Raw genomic sequence first — 24507 nt, forward strand, 5'->3', positions numbered from 1 at the left:
CAGGTATCCTCTCTGTGTCTCTCCAAGGTGTTAACAAGACATAGGAGACGGGTGACCTGTCTCACACTCAGAGAATAAGAATTCCCCGCCTTCAGCACCCAACGTTATGAATTATGAAAACACTAGGCTGCATAAGTAACTATTTGTTTTGGTGAAAGTAATTTGGGAGAAGATAATTAGTTGTCCGATTTTCTGCCGGCAGTTCTTTCTGTTACAATATTCACCACGGAGGACAAAGGATCTCTTCTGAACTTCCCTTCTGGTTTAAAATGCTGCTTCAACAACTCCTCTCTCACTGGCTTAGTCTGCATCCAAAATGGTGCCCTATGGTCTATACAGGAAGCCATTTCATACACACATACACTACCATTCAAAAGTTTGGGGTCACTTAGAAATGTCCTTGTTTTTGAAAGAAAAGCATTAATCAGAAATACAGTGTAGACATTGTTAATGTTGTAAATGACCATTGTAGCTGGAAACGTCAGATTTCTTCATGGAATATCTACATAGGCGTACAGAGGTCCATTATCAGCAACCATCACTCCTGTGTTCCAATGGCACGTTGTGTTAGCTAATCCAAGTTTATCATTTTAAAAGGCTAATTGATCATTAGAAAACCCTTTTGCAATTATGTTAGCACAGCTGAAGACTGTTGTTCTGAATGAAGAAGCAATACAACTGGCCTTTAGACTAGTTGAGAATCTGGAGAATCAGCATTTGTGGGTTCGATTACAGGCTCAAAATGGCCAGAAACAAAGAACTTTCTTCTGAAACTCGTCAGTCTATTCTTGTTCTGAGAAATGAAGGCTATTCCATGTTAGAAATTGCCAAGAAACTAAAGATGATGTGTACTACTCCCTTCACTGAACAGCGCAAACTGGCTCTAACCAGAATAGAAAGAGGAGTGGGAGGCCCCGGTGCACAACTGAGCAAGAGAACAAGTACATTAGAGTGTCTGGTTTGAACACAGGAGTGATGGTTGCTGATAATGGGCCTCTGTACGCCTATGTAGATATTCCATAAAAAAATCTGCCGTTTCCAGCTATTAACAACGTCTACACTGTATTTCTGATCAATTTGATGTTATTTTAAAGGACCAAAAAATATGTTTTTCTTTCAAAAACAAGGAACAAGGAAGTGACCCCAAACTTTTGAACGGTAGTGTATATATGAGAGCGAGAGAGAGAGAGAGAATATTCCCTATCTCACCTTAATAAGCTGAGGAATTTTATAAATACGAAATCTCACCATGAGACATTTGGTACTATTAAATTTGAAAATAAAATTAGGTCTTGAGCTTAGAGTAAAACAATTGTAGAAACCCTTTCGGAAATGTATCTAACCGATAACTTAACATTTCCTCTAAAAGGCATACCCATAAATAGAAAATATTGATTTGAGAGCATTAGAACTGTGGAACGCCTCAACTGATATTACAGACTCTGTCACTGTGGTGAGGTTTCACTTTGACTTGATACAGGACTGCGACAAAACAATCTAACAGAATGTCTAGGGAGATGTGTTAGAATCATGACATAAAACCTATCGCCTGCCTAAAAGTCCAGCTCATTTTTTTTTTACTGCCTGTTTAAACCTTAGGTGATGACAGATGAAGAAACAGATCAGATTACACCACAGGGTTAATGGATGGACAGCGAGTGAAGTGTTATAGACCCTAGTGATAACTTTTGTGGGTTTTTTTCCTTCACAATATGGTCCAGCCAGTTGCAGAAATAAATCGACTCTGATGTTTGACCAGTGACGTAACACTTCAAATTTCTCTGGGAGGTTAAGATATGAGATATTGAACGTGATCATGTTTGTCTCTGACTAAACATAAACAGAAATAATCCAACTTGACATTGTGACATTGTCTTTTCATGATAACCATGAATAATATGATTATTTTGCATATTGTTACTTTGTGGCAAAGTATGGCCCATGTGTTGGTAAATGCTTGTCGATCATCTCATCCTAAGTCTCTTGGATATAAGGTTATACTTTAAACCTTGATGGCTACTGAACTTGACTTAAACAACATGAAAAGCTCTTTGTGCACCTGTCTGACATAGTTATATACCATACCGTGTACCAGATATCTTCTCCGGTCCTGTGGCATAGTAACTTTGGACCAGGATTCAATCTGATCATGCTTTGTCGAGTACACGCCTTTTAAAAAAGGCAAAACCAATTCAGCCGACATCTGCAGCGTTTACCTTGAATGTGATCTCCGCAAATGTGGGGACATTGCGTTTAACAGATGCATTGTCGACAGCGCTATACGGATTGAATCCCTGCCTTACTTTGACAAAAGCACATCACTCAGAAACAACTTCACAGGACCAGCTCCCTCCCAGGTCCTGCTTTCTCCAGACATCCAGGTTCTGAATGGAGACATGGGGGGATAGATAGATCTAACATAACATACATGAACCCTGTTCCCAAATCCCGGTTCTGTTTAGCTCCTCTTGTCTCATAGAGGAGGGGAGAGAGGGGGAGTGTTCCGTTCTCCTCTTCTCTCCTCTCTTGTAGGGTAGGGGAGAGAGAGGGGGAGTTTTCCGTTCTCCTCTTCTCTCCTCTCTTGTAGGGTAGGGGAGAGAGAGGGGGAGTGTTCCATTCTTCTCTCCTCTTCTCTCTTGTAGGGTAGGGGAGAGAGAGGGGGAGTGTTTCATTCTCCTCTTCTCTCCTCTCTTGTTGAGGAGGGGAGAGAGAGGGGGAGTGTTCCGTTCTTCTCTCCTCTCTTGTAGAGGAGGGGAGAGAGGGGGTGTTCCGTTCTTCTCTTCTCTCCTCTCTTGTAGAGGAGAGAAAGGGGGGGAGCGTTCTCCTCTCTTGTGTCTGTATATTCTACCCTGTTCCAGTCCTCTCTCTCTTTAGGGGGCCGATCACAAATGGCACCCTATTACCTAGGTAGTCACCTACTTTGGTGCACTATCTAGGGAATAAGGTGCAGTGTTGAACAGAGCCTGGGCTAGCACTCTCCGTCTGAGACCAGGAAGATCATAGCTTCCTGCTTGCCGATGTCGGCCATGACGGTAGCCAGCTGGTTCAGGTTTCCACTGTGGAAGTGTTGGGCCTCCCACAGATCCAGAATCACACTGGTGGGACTCGCCCTGGACGCAAAGAAACTCATGTGCCTGGAGAGGAGAGGAGGGGAGAGGAGAGGAGAGAGGGGGAGAGGGGGAGAGAGGGGGAAGAGAGATATTCATTTTCGTTATTTATTTGATATCTCGTAAAGTTAATTAATCCAGTCATTTTGTCTCTGTGTTGTTTCTTGTCCTATGTTGACGTGTCCTTCCCACAATACTGTGTGATGTGATGAACAACCATCAAGTTACTGACGTACTCTGTGTTCCTCTTCATCCTTACTATACTACACACTATACTACACTATACTACAATATGCGAAACACTATACTACACTTCACACTGTACTATACTACACACTGTACTATACTACACCATACTATACTACAATATGATACACACTGTACAACACTTCACACCACACACCACACTACAATATACCACACACTATACTACAATATGTTAGACACTATACTACAATATGCCACCCACTATACTACACTATACTACAATATGTTCGACACTATACTGCAATATGCAACACACTATACTACACTATACTACAATATGCTACCGACTATACCACACTTCACAATGTACTATATTATGCACTATACTACACTATACTATACTACAATATATTGCAATATATTACTACACACTATACCACGCTATACAACAATATGCTACACCCCATACTACACACTATACTTCCCTACACCACACATTATACAACACTTTACTACAATATGCTACACTATACTACCCGTCTTAATGTACTATGCTACGCACTATACTACACACTATACCACACTTCACAATGTACTATACTACACACTATGCTACACCGTACAGCACTATACTATATGATACAACACACTACACTATACATCACTATACTACATTATGCTACACACTATACTACACTGTACTACAACATACTGTACTATACAACACACCACACTATACTACACTATGCTACACACCATACTACACTTCAGAATATACTATACTACACACTATACTACACTATACAACATTATGCTACACACTATACTACACCTCACACTACTATACTACACACTGTACTACACACTATACTACACTATACTACACTATAGCTACACTACACAATGCTGCACACCACACTATACTACACACTGTACTATACTACACTATATTACACTGCACCACACTATGCTACACACTATACTACACTACACACTATACAACACTATACTGCATTACGCACAATGCTGCACACTGTACTACACTATACTACACTATGCTTAGCTACACACTATACTACACCATACTACACTACACACTATACTACACCACACTATATTACACTATACTACACTATGCTACACACTATACTACACTATGCTACACCACTCACTATACTACACACTGTACTACACTGAACCACACTATACTACACTTTGCTATGCTACACACGATACTACATGCCACTACATTATACTGCGCTACACACTATACTACACTATGCTACACCACTCACTATACTACACACAGTACTCCAATATGCTACACTATACTACACACTATACTACACACTGTACTACACTATACCACACACTATACTACACACTGTACTACATACACTATGCTACACTATACTACACTATACCACACACTATACTACACTGTGCTACACTATGCTACACCATACCACACTATACCACACCATACTACACACTATACTACACACTGTACTACACTATGCTACACTATACTACACACTGTGCTACACTATGCTACACCATACTACACTATACTACACACTATACTACACACTGTACTACACTATACTACACTATGCTACACTATACCACACACTATACTACACACTGTACTACACTATGCTACACCATACTACACTATACCACACTATACTACACGCGGTACCACACTATACTACACTATGCTACACTATACTACACACTGTACTACACTATGCTACATTTTGCTACACACTGTACTACACTATACTACGCTATGCTACACTATACTACGCACTGTACTACACTATACTACACTATACTACACTATACCACACTATACCACATCATTCTGTCGCGATCCCTTCATCCGCACAAACAAAACATTACTCGTTGACTACAGTACTCATGTCATCTAGTTCTTAAGAAAATTATTTATATTTTTTTGCACTGTACTACACTATGCTACACCATACTACACTATACCACACTATACTACAGGCTGTACTACACTATGCTACGCTACGCTATCATACACTATACTACACTATACTGCACCATGCTACACACTGTACTACACTATAATACACTGTACTGCACTATTCTACACACTGTACTACACTGCACACTATACTGCACTATACAGTATTACACTATATTACATTCCACTATACTACACTATATTACACTGTACTATACTATACTTAAGCAATAAGGCCCGAAGGGGTGTGATATATGGCCAATATACCACGGCTAAGGGCTGTTATTAAGTGCCTGGACACAGGCCTTAGCCGTGGTATATTGGCCATATATCACAAACCCCCGAGGTGCCTTATTGCTATTATAAACTGGTTACCAACATAATTAGAGCAGTAAAAATGTTATGTCATACCCGTGGTATACGGTCTGATATACTACAGCTTTCAGCCAATCAGCATTCAGGGCTCGAACCAGCCAGTTAAAAATATATTATACTTCTGCAAGCCATTCATTTTAGATGTCTTATCTCTTCCCCATCAGCAGTTAGGATCCTCCTTTTTTTACATTTGATTATAAAACTGTCCATTAATCCAACATAAATCGCACATAAAACTTTTAATAAATCCCATAAAGAACGTTGACATTTAAGTAGGAAATGAACTTTTCTGCTTCCAGGCCCTTGACCTTTCAGATCAAACCCAACCAATCAATAGGCCTAAATGCAGTGACCCCTGTCCTTTCTCACATGTTGGCTGTGTTCCAAATGGCACCCTATTCCCTATACAGTGCACTACATTTTGACAAGAGCCTTAAGGGACTCCCTATGGGCCCTGGCCAGAAGTAGTACACCGTATAGGGATGGAATAAGGTGCGGTTTGGGACACAGACCAGTCCTTCAGCTCAGTAGTGTATGTGATGTGGAGGATGGCCGCGTCTAGTATCTTCCTCCCAGAGGTATCTGGAGTGGTTTGTTCCATGTAATGGCCTTTTGCTGATCCTCTACTGTCTAGGGACTTCAAGCTGAGGGGGGGAAACTAGCCTAGAGGTTGCGGTAGAGGGTTGGGGTCGGGGTGTGAGGAGAGGTTGGAGGGTAGAGGAAGACCAGCAAGCCTGTCAGTCCTTCAGCTTCACCTTGAGAACGGTTGGATAGGGAGCACAGCTAGACCTTTGTAATTCTCCACTCTCTCCTGTTAACCTACTGGCTAAGTTGGTAGAGCATGGTGTTTGCAACGCCAGGGTTGTGAGTTTGATTCCCACGGGGGACCAGTACAGGGGAAAAAATGTATGAAATGAAATGTATGCATTCACTACTGTAAGTTGTTCTGGATAAGAGCGTCTGCTAAATGACTAAAATGTAAATGTAAAATCACTTAAATGGAATGACAAAGCATTCAGACTATTTTACAGGCTTATTTTCAGCGAGGGTGTGTGTGTGTTTGGACATCAAACACACAGGCAGGCAGGTGGGAGAAGGTACTGTATTGTATTCTACAGTAACACATCACCTCACCATCCCAGCCGACATACAGGCCCACAGCTAACGGGGGCCACAGCTAACAGGGCCACAGCTAACAGGCCCACAGCTAACAGGGCCACAGCTAACAGGGCCACAGCTAACGGGCCCACAGCTAACAGGGCCACAGCTAACAGGGCCACAGCTAACAGGCCCACAGCTAACAGAGCCACAGCTAACGGGCCCACAGCTAACAGAGCCACAGCTAACAGGGCCACAGCTAACAGGCCCACAGCTAACAGGCCCACAGCTAACAGGGCCACAGCTAACGGGCCCACAGCTAACAGAGCCACAGCTAACGGGCCCACAGCTAACAGGGCCACAGCTAACAGGCCCACAGCTAACGGGCCCACGGCTAACGGGCCCACAGCTAACGGGCCACAGCTAACGGGGCCACAGCTAACGGAGCCACAGCTAACAGGGCCACAGCTAACAGGCCCACAGCTAACAGGCCCACAGCTAACAGGGCCACAGCTAACGGGCCCACAGCTAACAGAGCCACAGCTAACGGGCCCACAGCTAACAGGGCCACAGCTAACGGGCCCACAGCTAACAGGGCCACAGCTAACAGGGCCACAGCTAACAGGCCCACAGCTAACAGGGCCACAGCTAACAGGCCCACAGCTGAAACCATGATTTGTAGTAAACTGTACCAGTGAACCAATATGTTTAAATTGTCATTAAAAAAGGACTGTGTGGAGATTACAATGTGTTTTTCACATTACAGGGTGAAACATCAGTTTACAGTATCTGGTGTACTGCAGAAACAGCCTTTCATACACTGTCCTGTATAGTAGAGAGAAACAGCCTTTCATACACTGTTCTGTATAGTAGAGAGAAACAGCCTTTCATACATTGTCCTGTATAGTAGAGAGAAACAGCCTTTCATACACTGTTCTGTATAGTAGAGAGAAACAGCCTTTCATACACTGTCCTTTATAGTAGAGAGAAACAGCCTTTCATACACTGTCCTGTATAGTAGAGAGAAACAGCCTTTCATACACTGTCCTGTATAGTAGAGAGAAACAGCCTTTCATACACTGTCCTTTATAGTAGAGAGAAACAGCCTTTCATACACTGTCCTGTACAGTAGAGAGAAACAGCCTTTCATACACTGTCCTGTATAGTAGAGAGAAACAGCTTTTCATACACTGTTCTGTATAGTAGGGAGACAAAATTAAATATTGACATTTGATGTTTTATCGATTGGTCACGTTTACCTCTGTCTGCTTGTATTCACACACACACACACACACACACACACACACACACACACACACACACACACACACACACACACACACACACACACACACACACACACACACACACACACACACACACACACAAGATCCCAGATTGCCCCTTTACCCGACAGAAGACATTCCTTTAAGATCCCTGATTGCCCCTTTACCCGACAGAAGAGAGTTTCCTTTAAGATCCCAGATTGCCCCTTTACCCGACAGAAGAGAGCTTCCTTTAAGATCCCAGATTGCCCCTTTACCCGACAGAAGAGAGCTTCCTTTAAGATCCCAGATTGCCCCTTTACCCGACAGAAGACACGTTCCTTAAAGATCCCAGACTGCCCCTTTACCCGACAGAAGACATGTTCCTTTAAGATCCCTGATTGCCCCTTTACCCGACAGAAGAGAGTTTCCTTTAAGATCCCAGATTGCCCCTTTACCCGACAGAAGAGAGCTTCCTTTAAGATCCCAGATTGCCCCTTTACCCGACAGAAGACACGTTCCTTAAAGATCCCAGATTGCCCCTTTACCCGACAGAAGACACGTTCCTTTAAGATCCCTGATTGCCCCTTTACCCGACAGAAGAGAGTTTCCTTTAAGATCCCAGATTGCCCCTTTACCCAACAGAAGAGAGCTTCCTTTAAGATCCCAGATTGCCCCTTTACCCGACAGAAGAGAGCTTCCTTTAAGATCCCAGATTGCCCCTTTACCCGACAGAAGACACGTTCCTTAAAGATCCCAGACTGCCCCTTTACCCGACAGAAGACATGTTCCTTTAAGATCCCTGATTGCCCCTTTACCCGACAGAAGACACGTTCCTTAAAGATCCCAGACTGCCCCTTTACCCGACAGAAGACATGTTCCTTTAAGATCCCTGATTGCCCCTTTACCCGACAGAAGAGAGTTTCCTTTAAGATCCCAGATTGCCCCTTTACCCGACAGAAGAGAGCTTCCTTTAAGATCCCAGATTGCCCCTTTACCCGACAGAAGACACGTTCCTTAAAGATCCCAGATTGCCCCTTTACCCGACAGAAGACACGTTCCTTTAAGATCCCTGATTGCCCCTTTACCCGACAGAAGAGAGTTTCCTTTAAGATCCCAGATTGCCCCTTTACCCGACAGAAGACACGTTCTTTTAAGGGAACTAAATGGGAATGGATTAGGTTGAGGCAATCAAGGATAATTGGACCTGTACTGAGCCAATCAGGGATAATTGGACCTGTACTGCACCAGGCCAATGTGTAATTAATGGAGGTAAATCCAGCTGATGAGACAAGTGTACGTAATAGACTTCATTACCAGGAGGAAGTTACATTGGAAGGTAATTGATCAGGGTTTTCTCTCTGATTCTTTCCTGTTTAAAAGAAGCCTGATTTAAATGAGAAATTTACTGGGCCAAATTAGCTGTGTAAAATCATGTTAAATGGGAGAGGCATCAGCCCAGTCCCAAACCAATATCGAATCTCTATACCTAGGCCCAGTCCCAAACCAATATTGAATCTCTATACCTAGGCCCAGTCCCAAACCAATACTGAATATCTAGACCTAGGCCCAGTCCCAAACCAATATTAAATCTCTATACCTAGGCCCAGTCCCAAACCAATATTGAATCTCTATACCTAGGCCCAGTCCCAAACCAATACTGAATATCTATACCTAGGCCCAGTCCCAAACCAATATTGAATCTCTATACCTAGGCCCAGTCCCAAACCAATATTGAATCTCTATACCTAGGCCCAGTCCAAAACCAATATTGAACCTCTATACCTAGGCCCAGTCTAGTCTAACCAATCTTTTAGGGCCTTGTTCACTCCCCCTAGGGTTATGTTTAGGGTCGGTGGTTATGGTTAGTCACCTGTCCAATTTGAGTCTCTAGTTTAGGGTCGGTGGTTAGGGTTCGTTACCTGTCCAGTTTGAGTCTCTAGTTTAGGGTCGGTGGTTATGGTTAGTCACCTGTCCAATTTGAGTCTCTAGTTTAGGGTCGGTGGTTAGGGTTCGTTCCTTCCGTTTGAGTCTCTAGTTTATCTTTAGGTTAGTTCGTTACCTGTCCAGTTTGAGTCTCTAGTTTAGGGTCGGTGGTTAGGGTTCGTTACCTGTCAAGTTTGAGTCTCTGGGCCAACAGTCTCCAATCGGCCCCGTTGGGACAAGGTGTATCCAGGCTGCTGCAGATCTTCTGCCTGATGAGATAGGGGATCTGGAAAGCACTGGGTCCTGCTAGAGCTGACCCGCTAGGGTTAGTGTCCATCAGCAGGAACTCCGGGTCCAGTGGCCGACTGTCCTATAGGGCCAGATGAATATATAAAAGGTTATATAGGAACATATAGAGATATACACAAAGAGAGAGTTCCAGCCATACACGTCCTGTATAGCTACAAGCCGTGAACTATATAGTCCAGGGGACTGCTGTCTCCTTAGGTCATATGAACCAAATAAAAACAGGATTAGAGTATAGACAGTAGTAGCCACACACATATTAAAGAACTGTATTGTTAAGAGCCAAAAAAGAGTCCATCTCTTTGAATCACATATCTTGGAGAGGCACATTGCGGAAATACATCAGATGTGACCTGAGTGTTACCTTGGCGATGTTGAAGTCGAGGCTGAAGCTCTGTCCCTCCCCCTCTACCTGCCAGACACACAGCTGACAGGTGAGCTCACAGGTACTGAGGTTGAGCCGCTCCAGGGTGAAGGTACAGTGGAGGAACCGCTGGGAACCGTTCCAGATGTGGTAGAATGGGATCTCCTAGAGAACAAGAACAGAATAACATTACGGTCTAGAACACAACACAATACGACCATTATAAAGTAAGGTTTCAGATGTGACAAGCTGACCCGTGAGCAGGAGCTTATCATTATCTTAGTTGACTTACAGTGCCTTGCGAAAGTATTCGGCCCCCTTGAACTTTTCGACCTTTTGCCACATTTCAGGCTTCAAACATAAAGATATAAAACTGTAATTTTTTGTGAAGAATCAAAAACAAGTGGGACACAATCATGAAGTGGAACGAAATTTATTGGATATTTCAAACTTTTTTAACAAATAAAAAACTGAAAAATTGGGCGTGCAAAATTATTCAGCCCCTTTACTTTCAGTGCAGCAAACTCTCTCCAGAAGTTCAGTGAGGATCTCTGAATGATCCAATGTTGACCTAAATGACTAATGATGATAAATAGAATCCACCTGTGTGTAATCAAGTCTCCGTATAAATGCACCTGCTCTGTGATAGTCTCAGAGGTCCGTTTAAAGCGCAGAGAGCATCATGAAGAACAAGGAACACACCAGGCAGGTCCGAGATACTGTTGTGGAGAAGTTTAAAGCCGGATTTGGATACAAAAAGATTTCCCAAGCTTTAAACATCCCAAGGAGCACTGTGCAAGCGATAATATTAAAATGGAAGGAGTATCAGACCACTGCAAATCTACGAAGACCCGGCCGTCCCTCTAAACTTTCAGCTCATACAAGGAGAAGACTGATCAGAGATGCAGCCAAGAGGCCCATGATCACTCTGGATGAACTGCAGAGATCTACAGCTGAGGTGGGAGACTCTGTCCATAGGACAACAATCAGTCGTATACTGCACAAATCTGGCCTTTATGGAAGAGTGGCAAGAAGAAAGCCATTTCTTAAAGATATCCATAAAAAGTGTTGTTTAAAGTTTGCCACTAGCCACCTGGGAGACACACCAAACATGTGGAAGAAGGTGCTCTGGTCAGATGAAACCAAAATCGAACTTTTTGGCAACAATGCAAAACGTTATGTTTGGCGTAAAAGCAACACAGCTCATCACCCTGAACACACCATCCCCACTGTCAAACATGGTGGTGGCAGCATCATGGTTTGGGCCTGCTTTTCTTCAGCAGGGGCAGGGAAGATGGTTAAAATTGATGGGAAGATGGATGGAGCCAAATACAGGACCATTCTGGAAGAAAACCTGATGGAGTCTGCAAAAGACCTGAGACTGGGACGGAGATTTGTCTTCCAACAAGACAATGATCCAAAACATAAAGCAACATCTACAATGGAATGGTTCACAAATAAACATATCCAGGTGTTAGAATGGCCAAGTCAAAGTCCAGACCTGAATCCAATCGAGAATCTGTGGAAAGAACTGAAAACTGCTGTTCACAAACGCTCTCCATCCAACCTCACTGAGCTCGAGCTGTTTTGCAAGGAGGAATGGGCAAAAATGTCAGTCTCTCGATGTGCAAAACTGATAGAGACATACCCAAAGCAACTTACAGCTGTAATCGCAGCAAAAGGTGGCGCTACAAAGTATTAACTTAAGGGGGCTGAATAATTTTGCACGCCCAATTTTTCAGTTTTTTATTTGTTAAAGTTTGAAATATCCAATAAATTTCGTTCCACTTCATGATTGTGTCCCACTTGTTGTTGATTCTTCACAAAAAATTACAGTTTTATATCTTTATGTTTGAAGCCTGAAATGTGGCAAAAGGTCGAAAAGTTCAAGGGGGCCGAATACTTTCGCAAGGCACTGTATATTAGCGGAGAAAGACAGGTACCCAAATAGCCTGGTTCTAAATGAGTAGATATGCCAGGTTGTTGAGTAGGATAGTTGAGTTCTGAGAGAGGAAGAAAAACAGGTCTCTGTTCCTGAATGGATTACGACTACATGAAGCTACCATAACTTTTTTCACCCCAAATATTTTTTTAAAAGTGACTAGCTTTTAATAGCAGAACTTTGTGATACCGGAGCTCCAGCTCTTCTCTTTATAAACCAGTCAGGTACCAGCTGACTGTCTGATAGAATTTATTCATGACTAAAACTTTCTCCATCTCTCCCTGTTTCTCCATATTCATGTCTCAGAGAAGCACTGAGGTAAGGCAGAGAGGTACAGTACGTCAGACAAAATGAGACAGAAACTCGCAGAGGGGTAAGGTGAGAGAGAGAGAGAGGGGGGGGTAATAGAGAGAGATAGAGAGGGGGGGTAATAGAGAGAGATAGAGAGGGGGTAATAGAGAGATAGAGATGGGGGTAATAAAGAGAGATAGATAGGGGGGGTAATAGAGAGAGACAGAGAGGGGGGGTAATAGAGAGAGATAGAGAGGGGGGGTAATAGAGAGATAGAGGGGGGTAATACAGAGAGCTAGAGAGGGTGGGTAATAGAGAGAGATAGAGGGGGGTAATAGAGAGAGATAGAGAGGGGGAGTAATAGAGAGAGATAGAGAGGGGGGTAATAGAGAGAGACATAGGGGTAAGGCATACACATCCCGGGCCTTAACCAAGCATACAGTATATAGTAACTAGTATCTAACCATTCATATATACCAACTAGTATCTAACCATACATATATACTAACTAGTATCTAACCATACATATATACTAACTAGTATCTAACCATTCATATATACTAACTAGTGTCTAACCATACATATATACTAACTAGTATCTAACCATTCATATATACTAACTAGTATCTAACCATACAGTATATACTAACTAGTATCTAACCATTCATATATACTAACTAGTGTCTAACCATACATATATACTAACTAGTATCTAACCATACAGTATATACTAACTAGTATCTAACCATTCATATCTACTAACTAGTATCTAACCATACATATATACTAACTAGTATCTAAGCTCAGTGGTCACCATAGCAGCACCCACCCGTAGCACGTGCTCCAGGAGGTATATCTCACTGGTCACCCCCAAAGCTAACTCCTCCTTTGGCCACCTTTCCTCCCAGTTCTCTGCTGCCAATGACTGGAACGAATTGCAAAAATCACTGAAGCTGGAGACTCATATCTCCCTCACTAACTTTAAGCATCAGCTGTCAGAGCAGCTCACAGATCACTGCACCTGTACACAGCCCATCTGTAAATCGCCCACCTCATCCCCATAAATCGCCCACCTCATCCCCATATTGTTATTTTTTTTTTGGTGCTCCTATGCACCCCAATATCTCTACTTGCACATTCATCTTCTGCTCATCTATCACTCCAGTGTTTAATTGCTAAATTGTAATTATTTCACCAATATGGCCTATTTATTGCCTTACCTCCCTAATCTTACCTCATTTGCACTCACTGTATATATATTTTTCTATTGTGTTATTGACTGTACGTTTGTTTATTCCATGTGTAACTCTGTGTTGTTTGTGTCGCACTGCTTTGCTTTATCTTGGCCAGGTCGCAGTTGTAAATGAGAACTTGTTCTCAACAGCCTACCTGGTTAAATAAAGTTGAAATAAAATGTTAAACAATTCAGAGGGGAGAGCAGCTGCAGTACTCACATGTGACCAGATGGGGACACTGTGACCCAGGCGGACAGGAGAGAGCAGGTGAGAGAGAGAAACCATCTCTGACGCCTCGCTGAGAAGAGACTGATTCCTGTCCTAAATTACACCCTATTCCCTCCCGAGTGGTGCAGCGGTCTAAAGGCACTGCATCTCAGTGAAAGAGGCGTCACTACAGTCCCTGGTTCGATTCCAGGCTGTATCACATCCGGCCGTGATTGGGAGTCCCATAGGGCGGCGAATAATTTGTCCAGCGTCGTCTGGGTTTGGCCGGCGTAGGCCGTCAATGTAAATAAGAATTTGTTCTTAACTGACTTGCCTAGTTAAATAAAGGTTAAATACATTTAAAAATATATATATTGCTATTGACCAGGGCCCATAGGGTGCAATCTGGGACTCAGGCTCTGTCTGTTCTAGTGTATTGTGTTTCTGCTACTGCTGCTGTTTATTTTGGCACAGACACAGTTTTCTCTTTAGGAACCTGCTGCTCTCAGACTAGGAGACAGACACAGACAGCACTCTCACTCACTTCAATTCAAAGGGCTTTATCGACATGTGAAACACATGTTTACATTGCCAAAGCAAGTGAAATAGATAATAAACAGAAGTGAAATAAACAATATAAAAGTATCATTAAACATTACACTCACAGAAGTTCCAAAAATAATAAAGACATTACAAATGTCATATTGTGTCTATATACAGTGTTGTAACGATGTGAAAATAGTTCAAAATAAATATGGGTTATATTTACAATGGTGTTTGTTCTTCACTGGTTGCCCTTTTCTTGTGGCAAGGTCACAAATCTTGCTGCTGTGATGGCTCACTGTGGTATTTCACCCAGTAGATATGGGAGTTTATCAAAATGGGGTTTGTTTTCAAATTTTTGTGGGTCTGTGTAATCCGAAGGAAATATGTGTCTCTAATATGGTCATACATTTGGCAGAAGGTTAGGAAGTGCAGCTCAGTTTACACCTCATTTTGTGGGCAGTGTTGCACATAGCCTGTCTTCTCTTGAGAGCCAGGTCTGCCTACGGTGGCCTTTCTCAATAGCAAGACTATGCTCACTGAGTCTGTACATAGTTAAACCTTTCCTTAAGTTTGGGTCAGGTATTCTGCCACTGTGTACTTTCTCTCTCTCGCTCTCCCTCTCAATTTTCAATCTCTCTCTCTCTATCTTTCTCTCTCTCTGTCTCATTCTATATTTAATTATCTCTCTCTTGGTTCCTCTCTCCCCTCTCTACTTATCAAGCTGCAGTAGGCCAAGCAAGTGTGAAGGAGAGGAGAGGTGGAGGTAAAGGAAAGAGGTGGAGGGAGGGAGGGAGGGAGTAGAAGAGGAGAGGTGGAGGGAAGGAGGGAGGGAGTAGGAGAGGAGAGGTGGAGGTAAAGGAAAGAGGTGGAGAGAGGGAGGGAGGGAGTAGGAGAGGAGAGGAGAGGGGAGGTGGAGGGAAGGAGGGAGGGAGTAGGAGAGGAGAAGTGGAGGTAAAGGAAAGAGGTGGAGAGAGGGAGGCAGTAGGAGAGAAGAGGAGAGGTGGAAGGAAGGAGGGAGATAGTAGGAGAGGAGAGGTGGAGGTAAAGGAAAGAGGTGGAGAGAGGGAGGGAGGGAGTAGGAGAGGAGAGGTGGAGGTAAAGGAAAGAGGTGGAGAGAGGGAGGGAGGGAGTAGGAGAGGAGAGGTGGAGGTAAAGGAAAGAGGTGGAGAGGGAGAGGTAGGGAAGGAGTAGGAGAGAAGAGGGGGTGGTAAAGGAAAGAGGTGGAGAGAGAGAGGGAGGGAGAGAGTAGGAGAGGAGGTAGGGAGTAGGAGAGGAGAGGTGGAGGTAAAGGAAAGAGGTGGAGAGAGAGAGGGAGGGAGTAGGAGAGAAGAGGTGGAGGTAAAGGAAAGAGGTGGAGAGAGGGAGGGAGGGAGTAGGAGAGGAGAGGGGAGGTGGAGGGAAGGAGGGAGGGAGTAGGAGAGGAGAGGTGGAGGTAAAGGAAAGAGGTGGAGAGAGGGAGGGAGGGAGTAGGAGAGAAGAGGTGAGGTGGAGGGAAGGAGGGAGGGAGTAGGAGAGGAGAGGTGGAGGTAAAGGAAAGAGGTGGAGAGAGGGAGGGAGGGAGTAGGAGAGGAGCGGTTGAGAGGTTCCAGGAGTCAGGATGTGAAGGTAGTTCCAGGTGTATTAATACACTCTTCTATATTTGATCTGAGCTCCCTTTGAGAGAGGCTCCTAGTAGACCCAATCAGACAGCAGCTGTGGAGCCTGACACACACACACACACACACACACACACACACACACACACACACACACACACACACACACACACACACACAAGTCCCCCCTCTCTGAAGGCACGGCATACTGATCCACTAAGCCTGAAGCAAGGCCACAATGGTTTTAAATTTCCCGAAAAAGGGACCACGAAGGGACCATCTTTATCTCAGCAGCATTGAAGAGAAATTTATGTCTAAAGTCATTTTTTAAAATGTGGTCAAAAGTCTTTGAGACCTCATGTTGATTCGTTAAACCACCTCATGTTCATTATAGTCTGATAAATGACCAAAATGTACCAGTTACCAAACACTGACATAATGACTGTGACCCAAATTACATCATGTTCCCTATGTATATAGGGCAGGGACGACCAGGGGCCATATGGCTCTATATAGGGCAGGGATGACCAGAGGCCATATGGCTCTATACAGGGCAGGGATGACCAGGGGCCATATGGCTCTATATAGGACAGGGATGACCAGGGGCCATATGGCTCTATATAGGGCAGGGACGACCAGGGGCCATATGGCTCTATATAGGGCAGGGACGACCAGGGGCCATATGGCTTTATATAGGGCAGGGACAACCAGGGGCCATATGGCTTTATATAGGGCAGGGACGACCAGGGGCCACCAGGGGCCATATGGCTCTATATAAGGCAGGGATGACCAGGGGCCATATGGCCCTATATAGGACAGGGGCGACCAGGGGCCATATGGCTCTATATAGGGCAGGGATGACCAGAGGCCATATGGCTCTATATAGGACAGGGATGACCAGGGGCCATATGGCTCTATATAGGGCAGGGACGGCCAGGGGCCATATGGCTCTATATAGGGCAGGGACAACCATTTTTCTTTTCTATTGTGTTATTGACTGTATGTTTGTTTATTCCATGTGTAACTCTGTGTTGTTTCTGTCGCACTGCTTTGCTTTATCTTGGCCAGGTCGCAGTTGTAAATGAGAACTTGTTCTCAACTGGCCTACCTGGTTAAATAAAGGTGAAATAAAAATAAATAAAATAGGGCAGGGAGGACCAGGAGCCATATGGCTCTATATAGGGCAGGGTTGACCAGGGTCTATATGGCTCTTTATAGGGCAGGGATGGGCAACTGGAGGACAATTTCCAAAAACAAAACAATTGATTTTAAGTCAGGGTCTCAACTTACTGAGTTAGAATACTAAAACATACACATGCTGTTGTTGTACATCAGCAGTTTCTCTTGTTTTGTCAGCCACTCAATCTGCCCATGTCCGCCAAAAAAATTGGAAATTGGTAAATTAGTCTAGCCAGTTATTTAAGTAATCTTTGTCGAATTCACTTCATTCATATCACTGCAAATCTTTGCCTCTACCCTATGGAAAAATGTATGGAATTGCATTAAATTAGCTGCAAAATTGCTAATTTTTCTCTCTGCCCATGGAAAAAATTGTAGAATTGCAGCAAACTTGTTTTAAAACGGAAACATCCATGTGTCTCCTTACTCTTTGTCTACTTCTGATGATCACAGTATAGGATACTGGTCCTGAGCAATCCTCAATGGTAGCTGGAATCCATTTAGGACCAAACCCATAGTTTTTTTTATGTGTAGACATCCTCTCCAGGTGAGAAACTTCTGAGTTTGACTCTATTGTCATGATTCTGTTATTGATTCCATTGCTTTTGTTGTATTTTCACTTTCTCTTCTGGCCTGATGAGATCCAAGATTGACCTTAACCTCCTTGACATCAGCATTTCTGCAGGTGACAACCCAGGTGTAGCTTGAGGAGTAATCCTGTATCTAAACAAGAATCTTGACACCTTTGTTTCAATGCTGGGCCCTTGCATCTTCCTCATCCCCCTCCTTCAAGGTCTGAACCCCACGTTCTGCTAATCCGTTTGAAGATGGGTGAAAAGGGGCCGACGTTACATGCTGAATTACATTTTGTTTCATAAAAACTTGTGAATTCAGTGCTTGTAAAACAAGTAGCATTGTCGCTAACCAACATTTGAGGCAATCCCATGATACTGAAGCTTTGTCTCAACTTCTCAATTGTAGCGTACGATGTTGATGTGTTCATGGGGTAAACATCCATCCACTTTGAATGCGAATCAATCAGCACAAGGAACTTTTTCTCTAGGAAAGGTCCAGCGTAGGCCACATGTAGTCGTGTCCATGGTTTTTCTGGCCATTCCCATGGATGTAATGGCGCTGTGGTGGGGTGGGGGGTGACTTCCTGTTTCTCTGACAATCTGCACACCGGCTACCCTCATTTTCCACATCGTGGTCCGTCTTTGGCCACCAGATATATGACCTCACTAGGCCTTTCATTCTCGACATACCTGGATGTGACTGATGTAACAACTTCAGTAGCATACCCCACCCTTGTGGTGGGATAACTACTCTTGAACCCCACAGAACACACCCATCTACAACACTCAAGGCCAAGCGGTGAGTGTAGTAAGGCCTCTGAGGCTCTGTCACTGTAGGCCATCTTTTCAGGATAAATTCATGCACTTGTGATAACGTCACATCCTTTGAAGTCCGTTTGCCTGATTTGTGTGTTCACCGATGCATCATCCAACACATCAATCATCAAGACTTGGTAATTTTCTCCTACCTGAGCGATGATTTGTGGAACGGACAGCTTACTCAGAGCATCAGCAGTCCCATGGTATCTACCTGGTTTGTAAATGATTCTGTACTCGTAGGCCCTGAGCCACGCAGTGCAACGTTGAACTCTTGGAGAGACCATGTGGTACTAGCTTTTGTTCATGGAATAGAGAGATCAGAGACATATGGTCCGTCACAATAGTGAATGTTCTCCCGTATACGTACTTGTGGAATCTCTGCATTCCAAATATAACAGCCAGTCGTTCCTTGTCCAGCTGAGAGTACTTTTCCTCTGCTGGCGACAACGTTCTTGACATGAACCCGATAGGTTTCTCTGCACCATTCTCCATCCCGTGTGATAGCACCGCCCCCACACCATACGATGAGGCATCACACGATAAGATCTCTGTCTGCTGAGTAGTGCACTAGGACTTCAGCTGATTACAGTAACACCTTTGACTTTGCAAAAGCTTCTTCCTGTCTTTCTGACCATTTCCTTAAAGTTTGATGCAGTGGCGCTAAGAGGGTAGAGAGGTTCGGGAGGGTAGAGAGTTTCGGGAGGAAGCGATTGTAATAGTTCAGTAAGCCTAGCCAGGCTTTCAGAGCTGTAACGTTTGTAAAAGCTGCAGCTTCCAAGACAGCCCTCACTTTAACTTTGACAGTGTGTAACCCCTTGGCATCCACCTTGTGACCCAGGTACTGCACTTCATCAGCTAACAATGTACACTTGCTCCTCTTCAGCTGGAGACCGACCTCCGCCATCCTTCTCAAACGTTTCTGAGATGCTCCTCCTTCGTGACTCCCGTGACCAGAACGTCGTCGAGGTAAACCGCTACCTTGGGTATCCCCTGCAGAACTCCCTCCACGGTTCTTTGGAAGATAGCTGGTGCAGAAGACACCCTGAAAGGTAAGTGTTTTATAGGTAAACATACCTCTGTGGGTGTTTATGGTCAGGTACTTCTGTGAAGCTTTAACCATTAGCACTTGCTGATATGCGTGACTCATGCCTAGTTTTGTGAACTGTTGCCCTCCGGTTAATGTTGAAAGCAAATCCTCCACTTTGGGTATACGGTACTGCTCCAGAGAGGAAACTCTATTTACAGTCAGCTTGTAGTCACTGCATAATCTGATGGAACCATCTGGTTTTAATATGGGAACAACTGGTGCTGCCCACTCAGAGAACTTGACAGGAATAATTATATCCCCGGGTAAGATTCTGTCAATTTCCACATCCACTTTAGGCTTCATGGCATATGGAACTGATCTTGGCCTATAGAATCTGGGACATCAGCAGCAACATGAATGGTAGCTTGGATCCCTTTTAATGTCCCTAGCTCTTCTTTGAAAACACACTTATGCTTTGAAAGCACCTTCTGCAGTGTCAATGTCTCTGTGGTGACATGTTTGATTTCATCCCACTTCATCCCATCCTTGTCACCAAATATGTAGTATCTTAAGAGGCTTCTTAGATTGATGACACCAGACACGTAAGTACGTTTTAGTATTTAATTGTAACTTAGAATAACATTCCCTAATGCACCTGGCATAAGCTTTCTTAGGCTTTCTCAAGCATGGTTATATATACAGTTGAAGTTGGACGTTTACATACACTTAGGTTAAATGAGTCATTAAAACTCATTTTTCAACCACTCCACGCATTTCTTGTTAACAAACTATAGTTTTGCCAAGTCGGAAAGGACATCTACTTTGTGCATGACACAAGTCATTTTTCCAACAATTGTTTACAGACAGATTATTTCACTTATAACTCACTGTATCACAATTCCAGTAGGTCAGAAGTTTACATACACTAAGTTGACTGTGCCTTTAAACAGCTTGGAAAATTCCAGAAAATGATGTCATGGTTTTAGAAGCTTCTGTTAGGCTAATTGACATCATTTGAGTCAATTGGAGGTGTACCTGTGGATGTATTTCAAGGCCTACATTCAAACTCAGTGCCTCTTTGCTTGACATCATGGAAAAATAAAAAAGAAATTAGTCAAGATCTCATAAAAAAATGTGTAGACCTCCACAAGTCTGGTTCATCCTTGGGAGAAATTTCCAAACACCTGAAGGTACCATTCATCTGTACAAACAATAGTAAGCAAGTATAAACACCATGGGACCACACAGCCATCATACCGCTCAGGAAGAAGATGTGTTCTGTCTCCTAGAGATGAATGTACTTTGGTGAGAAAAGTGCAAATCAATCCCAGAACAACAGCAAAGGACCCTGTGAAGATGCTGGAGGAAACAGGTACAAAAGTATCTATATCCACAGTAAAACGAGTCCTATATCGACATAACCTGAAAGGCCGCTCAGCAAGGAAGAAGCCACTGCTCCAAAACCGCCATAAAAAAGCCAGACTACGGTTTGCAACTGCACATGGGGACAAAGATCGTACTTTTTGGAGAAATGTCCTCTGGTCTGATGAAACAAAAATAGAACTGTTTGGCCATAATGACCATCGTTATGTTTGGAGGAAAAAGGGGGAGGCTTGCAAGCCACGGTGGTGGCAGCATCATGTTGTGGGGGTGCTTTGCTGCAGGAGGGACTGGTGCACTTCACAAAATAGATGGCATCATGAGGGAGGAAAATTAAGTGGATATATTGAAGCAACATCTCAAGACATCAGTCAGGAAGTTAAAGCTTAGTCGCAAATGGGTCTTCCAAATGGACAATGACTCCAAGCATACTTCCAAAGTTGAGGCAAATTGGCTTAAGGACAACAAAGTCAAGGTTTTGGAGTGACCATCACAAAACCCTGAACTCAATCCCAAAGAAAATGTGTGGGCAGAACTGAAAAAGCATGTGCGAGCAAGGAGGCCTAAAAACCTGACTCAGTTACACCAGCTCTGTCAGGAGAAATGGGCCAAAATTCACCCAACTTATTGTGGGAAGCTTGTGGAAGGTTACCCGAAATGTTTGACCCAAGTTAATTGACGGTCGCCTAGGATAGGGGGTGCTACAGTGATTTTTGAAAAAATTTGTGCCCATTTTAAACGGCCTCCTACTCAAACTCAGAAGCTAGGATATGCATATAATGAATACTTGTGGATAGAAAACACCCTAAAGTTTCTAAAACTGTTTGAATGGTGTCTGTGAGTATAACATAAGTCATATGGCAGTCAAAACCCCGAGACCGATCGTAACAGGATGTGGAATTCTGAATTGCGGACTCAACTTCATCACTTTGCCTATAAATCACACCGTGAGCAATGGTTCATTGAGCACTTCCTATTGCTTCCACTAGATGTCCCCAGTCTTTACAAAGCGGTTTGAGTCTCCTACTGTGAAAACTAACTGAATGAGATGCTATGGAAAGTGGTCACATGAGGAGGGCCATCACCATTATGACGCCCTGGCTACCCTCCCCTTTCGAAACGTTTTGAAAGACAATGCAATCGTCCCCCTTGAATCTTATTGGAGCTCTGGTTGAAAAAGGCCCTAAAGATTTATGTTATACAACGTTTGACATGTTTGAACGAACCTAAATAAATAAAAAAAAGCATTTTATTGAAAGAGGAGTCCCGCAGCCGACGGAACTTTTGGTGCAGCCTTCAGAACGCGCTAACAAGAACAAGCTATTGGGACGTAAAGGATTAACTTTTTCGAATGAAAATACATTTGTTGTGGACCTGGGATTCCTGGAAGTGCTTTCTGATGAAGATAATCAAAGGTAAGGGATTATTGACAATAGTATACAAGAGTAGATTTGATATGCGATTGTTCCAAGATGGCGCTGACCTGTAACGGTAGCCTATTTTTCTGAGTATCGCATCCTCTTTTATCGCAAAGTGTGATTACCCAGTAAAGTTATCTTTAAATCTGGCATTGCAGGTGCTTTCAAGAGATGCTAATCTATAAATCTTGGAATGACAATTTTACATTTTAAAAATGTTTTCGAATAGTAATTTAGTAAATTGTAGCGCTGTTTCACCGGACGCATTTGAGAGAAAATAGTCAACGTTACGCGCCGATGTAAAATGCTGTTTTTATATATAAATATGAACTTTATCGAACAAAAGAATGCATGTATTGTGTAACATGATGTCCTAGGAGTGTCATCTGATGAAGATTGTCAAAGGTTAGTGCTGCATTTAGCTGTTTTTTGGTTATTTGTGATGCATGTGGTTGGTCGGAAAATGGCTAAGTGGCTACTTTTACGATATACTCCTCTAACATAATCTAATGTTTTGCTTTTGCTGTAAAGCCTTTTTGAAATCGGACAACGTGGTTCGATTCAGGAGAGGTGTATCTATAAAACGATATAACATAGTCCTATATTTGAAAAAAAAAAATATTACATTTTGTTATGCTAATGGAGATAGGATTTTTCGCTGGATGTCCGTCCCGCATACGGGACGGAGCCCGACCAGGGGTTAAACAATTTAAAGGCAATGCTACCAAGTTCCAATTGAGTGTATGTAAACTTATGACCCACTGGGAATGTGATGAAAGAAAGAAAAGCTGAAACGAATCATTCTCTCTACTATTATTTCGACATTAAACATTCTTAAAATAAAGTGGTGATCCTAACTGACCTAAGACAGTGAATTTTTACGAGGATAAAATGTCAGGAAATGTGAAAAACTGAGTTTAAATGTATTTGGCTAAGGTGTATGTTAACTTCCGACTTCAACAGTAGCAGACATAGAAAACAGCTACGGAAATCGGAAAGCAAACCACTGTCTTGAGTCAATACTGCCATCTATTGGTAAACATAAATATACCAGGTTACTGCAGTTAGTCACGCTCACTCAGATATCACTGCAAACGTTTCTCTCCGCCCTGTTCCAAAATGTGTAGAGTTGCAGGAAATTAGCTGTAAAACAAAACTGCCGATGTGCCCTTAAGCAAGGCACTAAACCTGAATTTGCTCTTGGGACGCAGTACTGCTATGGCTGACCCAGTAAAACAACACATTTCACTGCACATATTCGGTGTAACTGACAATGAAAATATATTTGAAACTCACCTGGTATCCGGCCAGTAGTATGCTCCTCCAGTGTGCCTGGGGCATGTCGTGGATGGGTCTTAACCCTGACCCTAACTCACCTGGTACCCAGCCAGTAGTTTGCTCCTCCAGTGTGCCTGGGGCATGTCGTGGATGGGTCTTAACCCTGACCCTAACTCACCTGGTACCCAGCCAGTAGTTTGCTCCTCCAGTGTGCCTGGGGCATGTCGTGGATGGGTCTTAACCCTGACCCTAACTCACCTGGTACCCAGCCAGTAGTTTGCTCCTCCAGTGTGCCTGGGGCATGTCGTGGATGGGTCTTAACCCTGACCCTAACTCACCTGGTACCCAGCCAGTAGTTTGCTCCTCCAGTG

The 24507-nt window shown here is 43.5% G+C and overlaps 1 protein-coding gene across 1 annotated transcript; it reads right to left on the bottom strand.

The window, feature by feature from the left end:
* Nucleotides 1-1151: 1151 nt before the first annotated feature.
* Nucleotides 1152-24504, bottom strand: LOC106560685 (netrin receptor UNC5A-like). The gene is made up of 4 exons (XM_045724262.1): nucleotides 24235-24504; nucleotides 10645-10809; nucleotides 10160-10344; nucleotides 1152-3134 (listed from the first exon to the last, which is right to left on the bottom strand). The coding sequence occupies exons 1-4, from the start codon at nucleotides 24277-24279 to the stop codon at nucleotides 2969-2971; spliced, it is 561 nt and encodes a 186-aa protein (XP_045580218.1). The 5' UTR covers nucleotides 24280-24504; the 3' UTR covers nucleotides 1152-2968.
* Between the last annotated feature and the right edge of the window lie 3 nt (nucleotides 24505-24507).

Source organism: Salmo salar, chromosome ssa09 (assembly GCF_905237065.1).
Source record: "Salmo salar chromosome ssa09, Ssal_v3.1, whole genome shotgun sequence".
Lineage (NCBI taxonomy): Eukaryota > Metazoa > Chordata > Actinopteri > Salmoniformes > Salmonidae > Salmo > Salmo salar.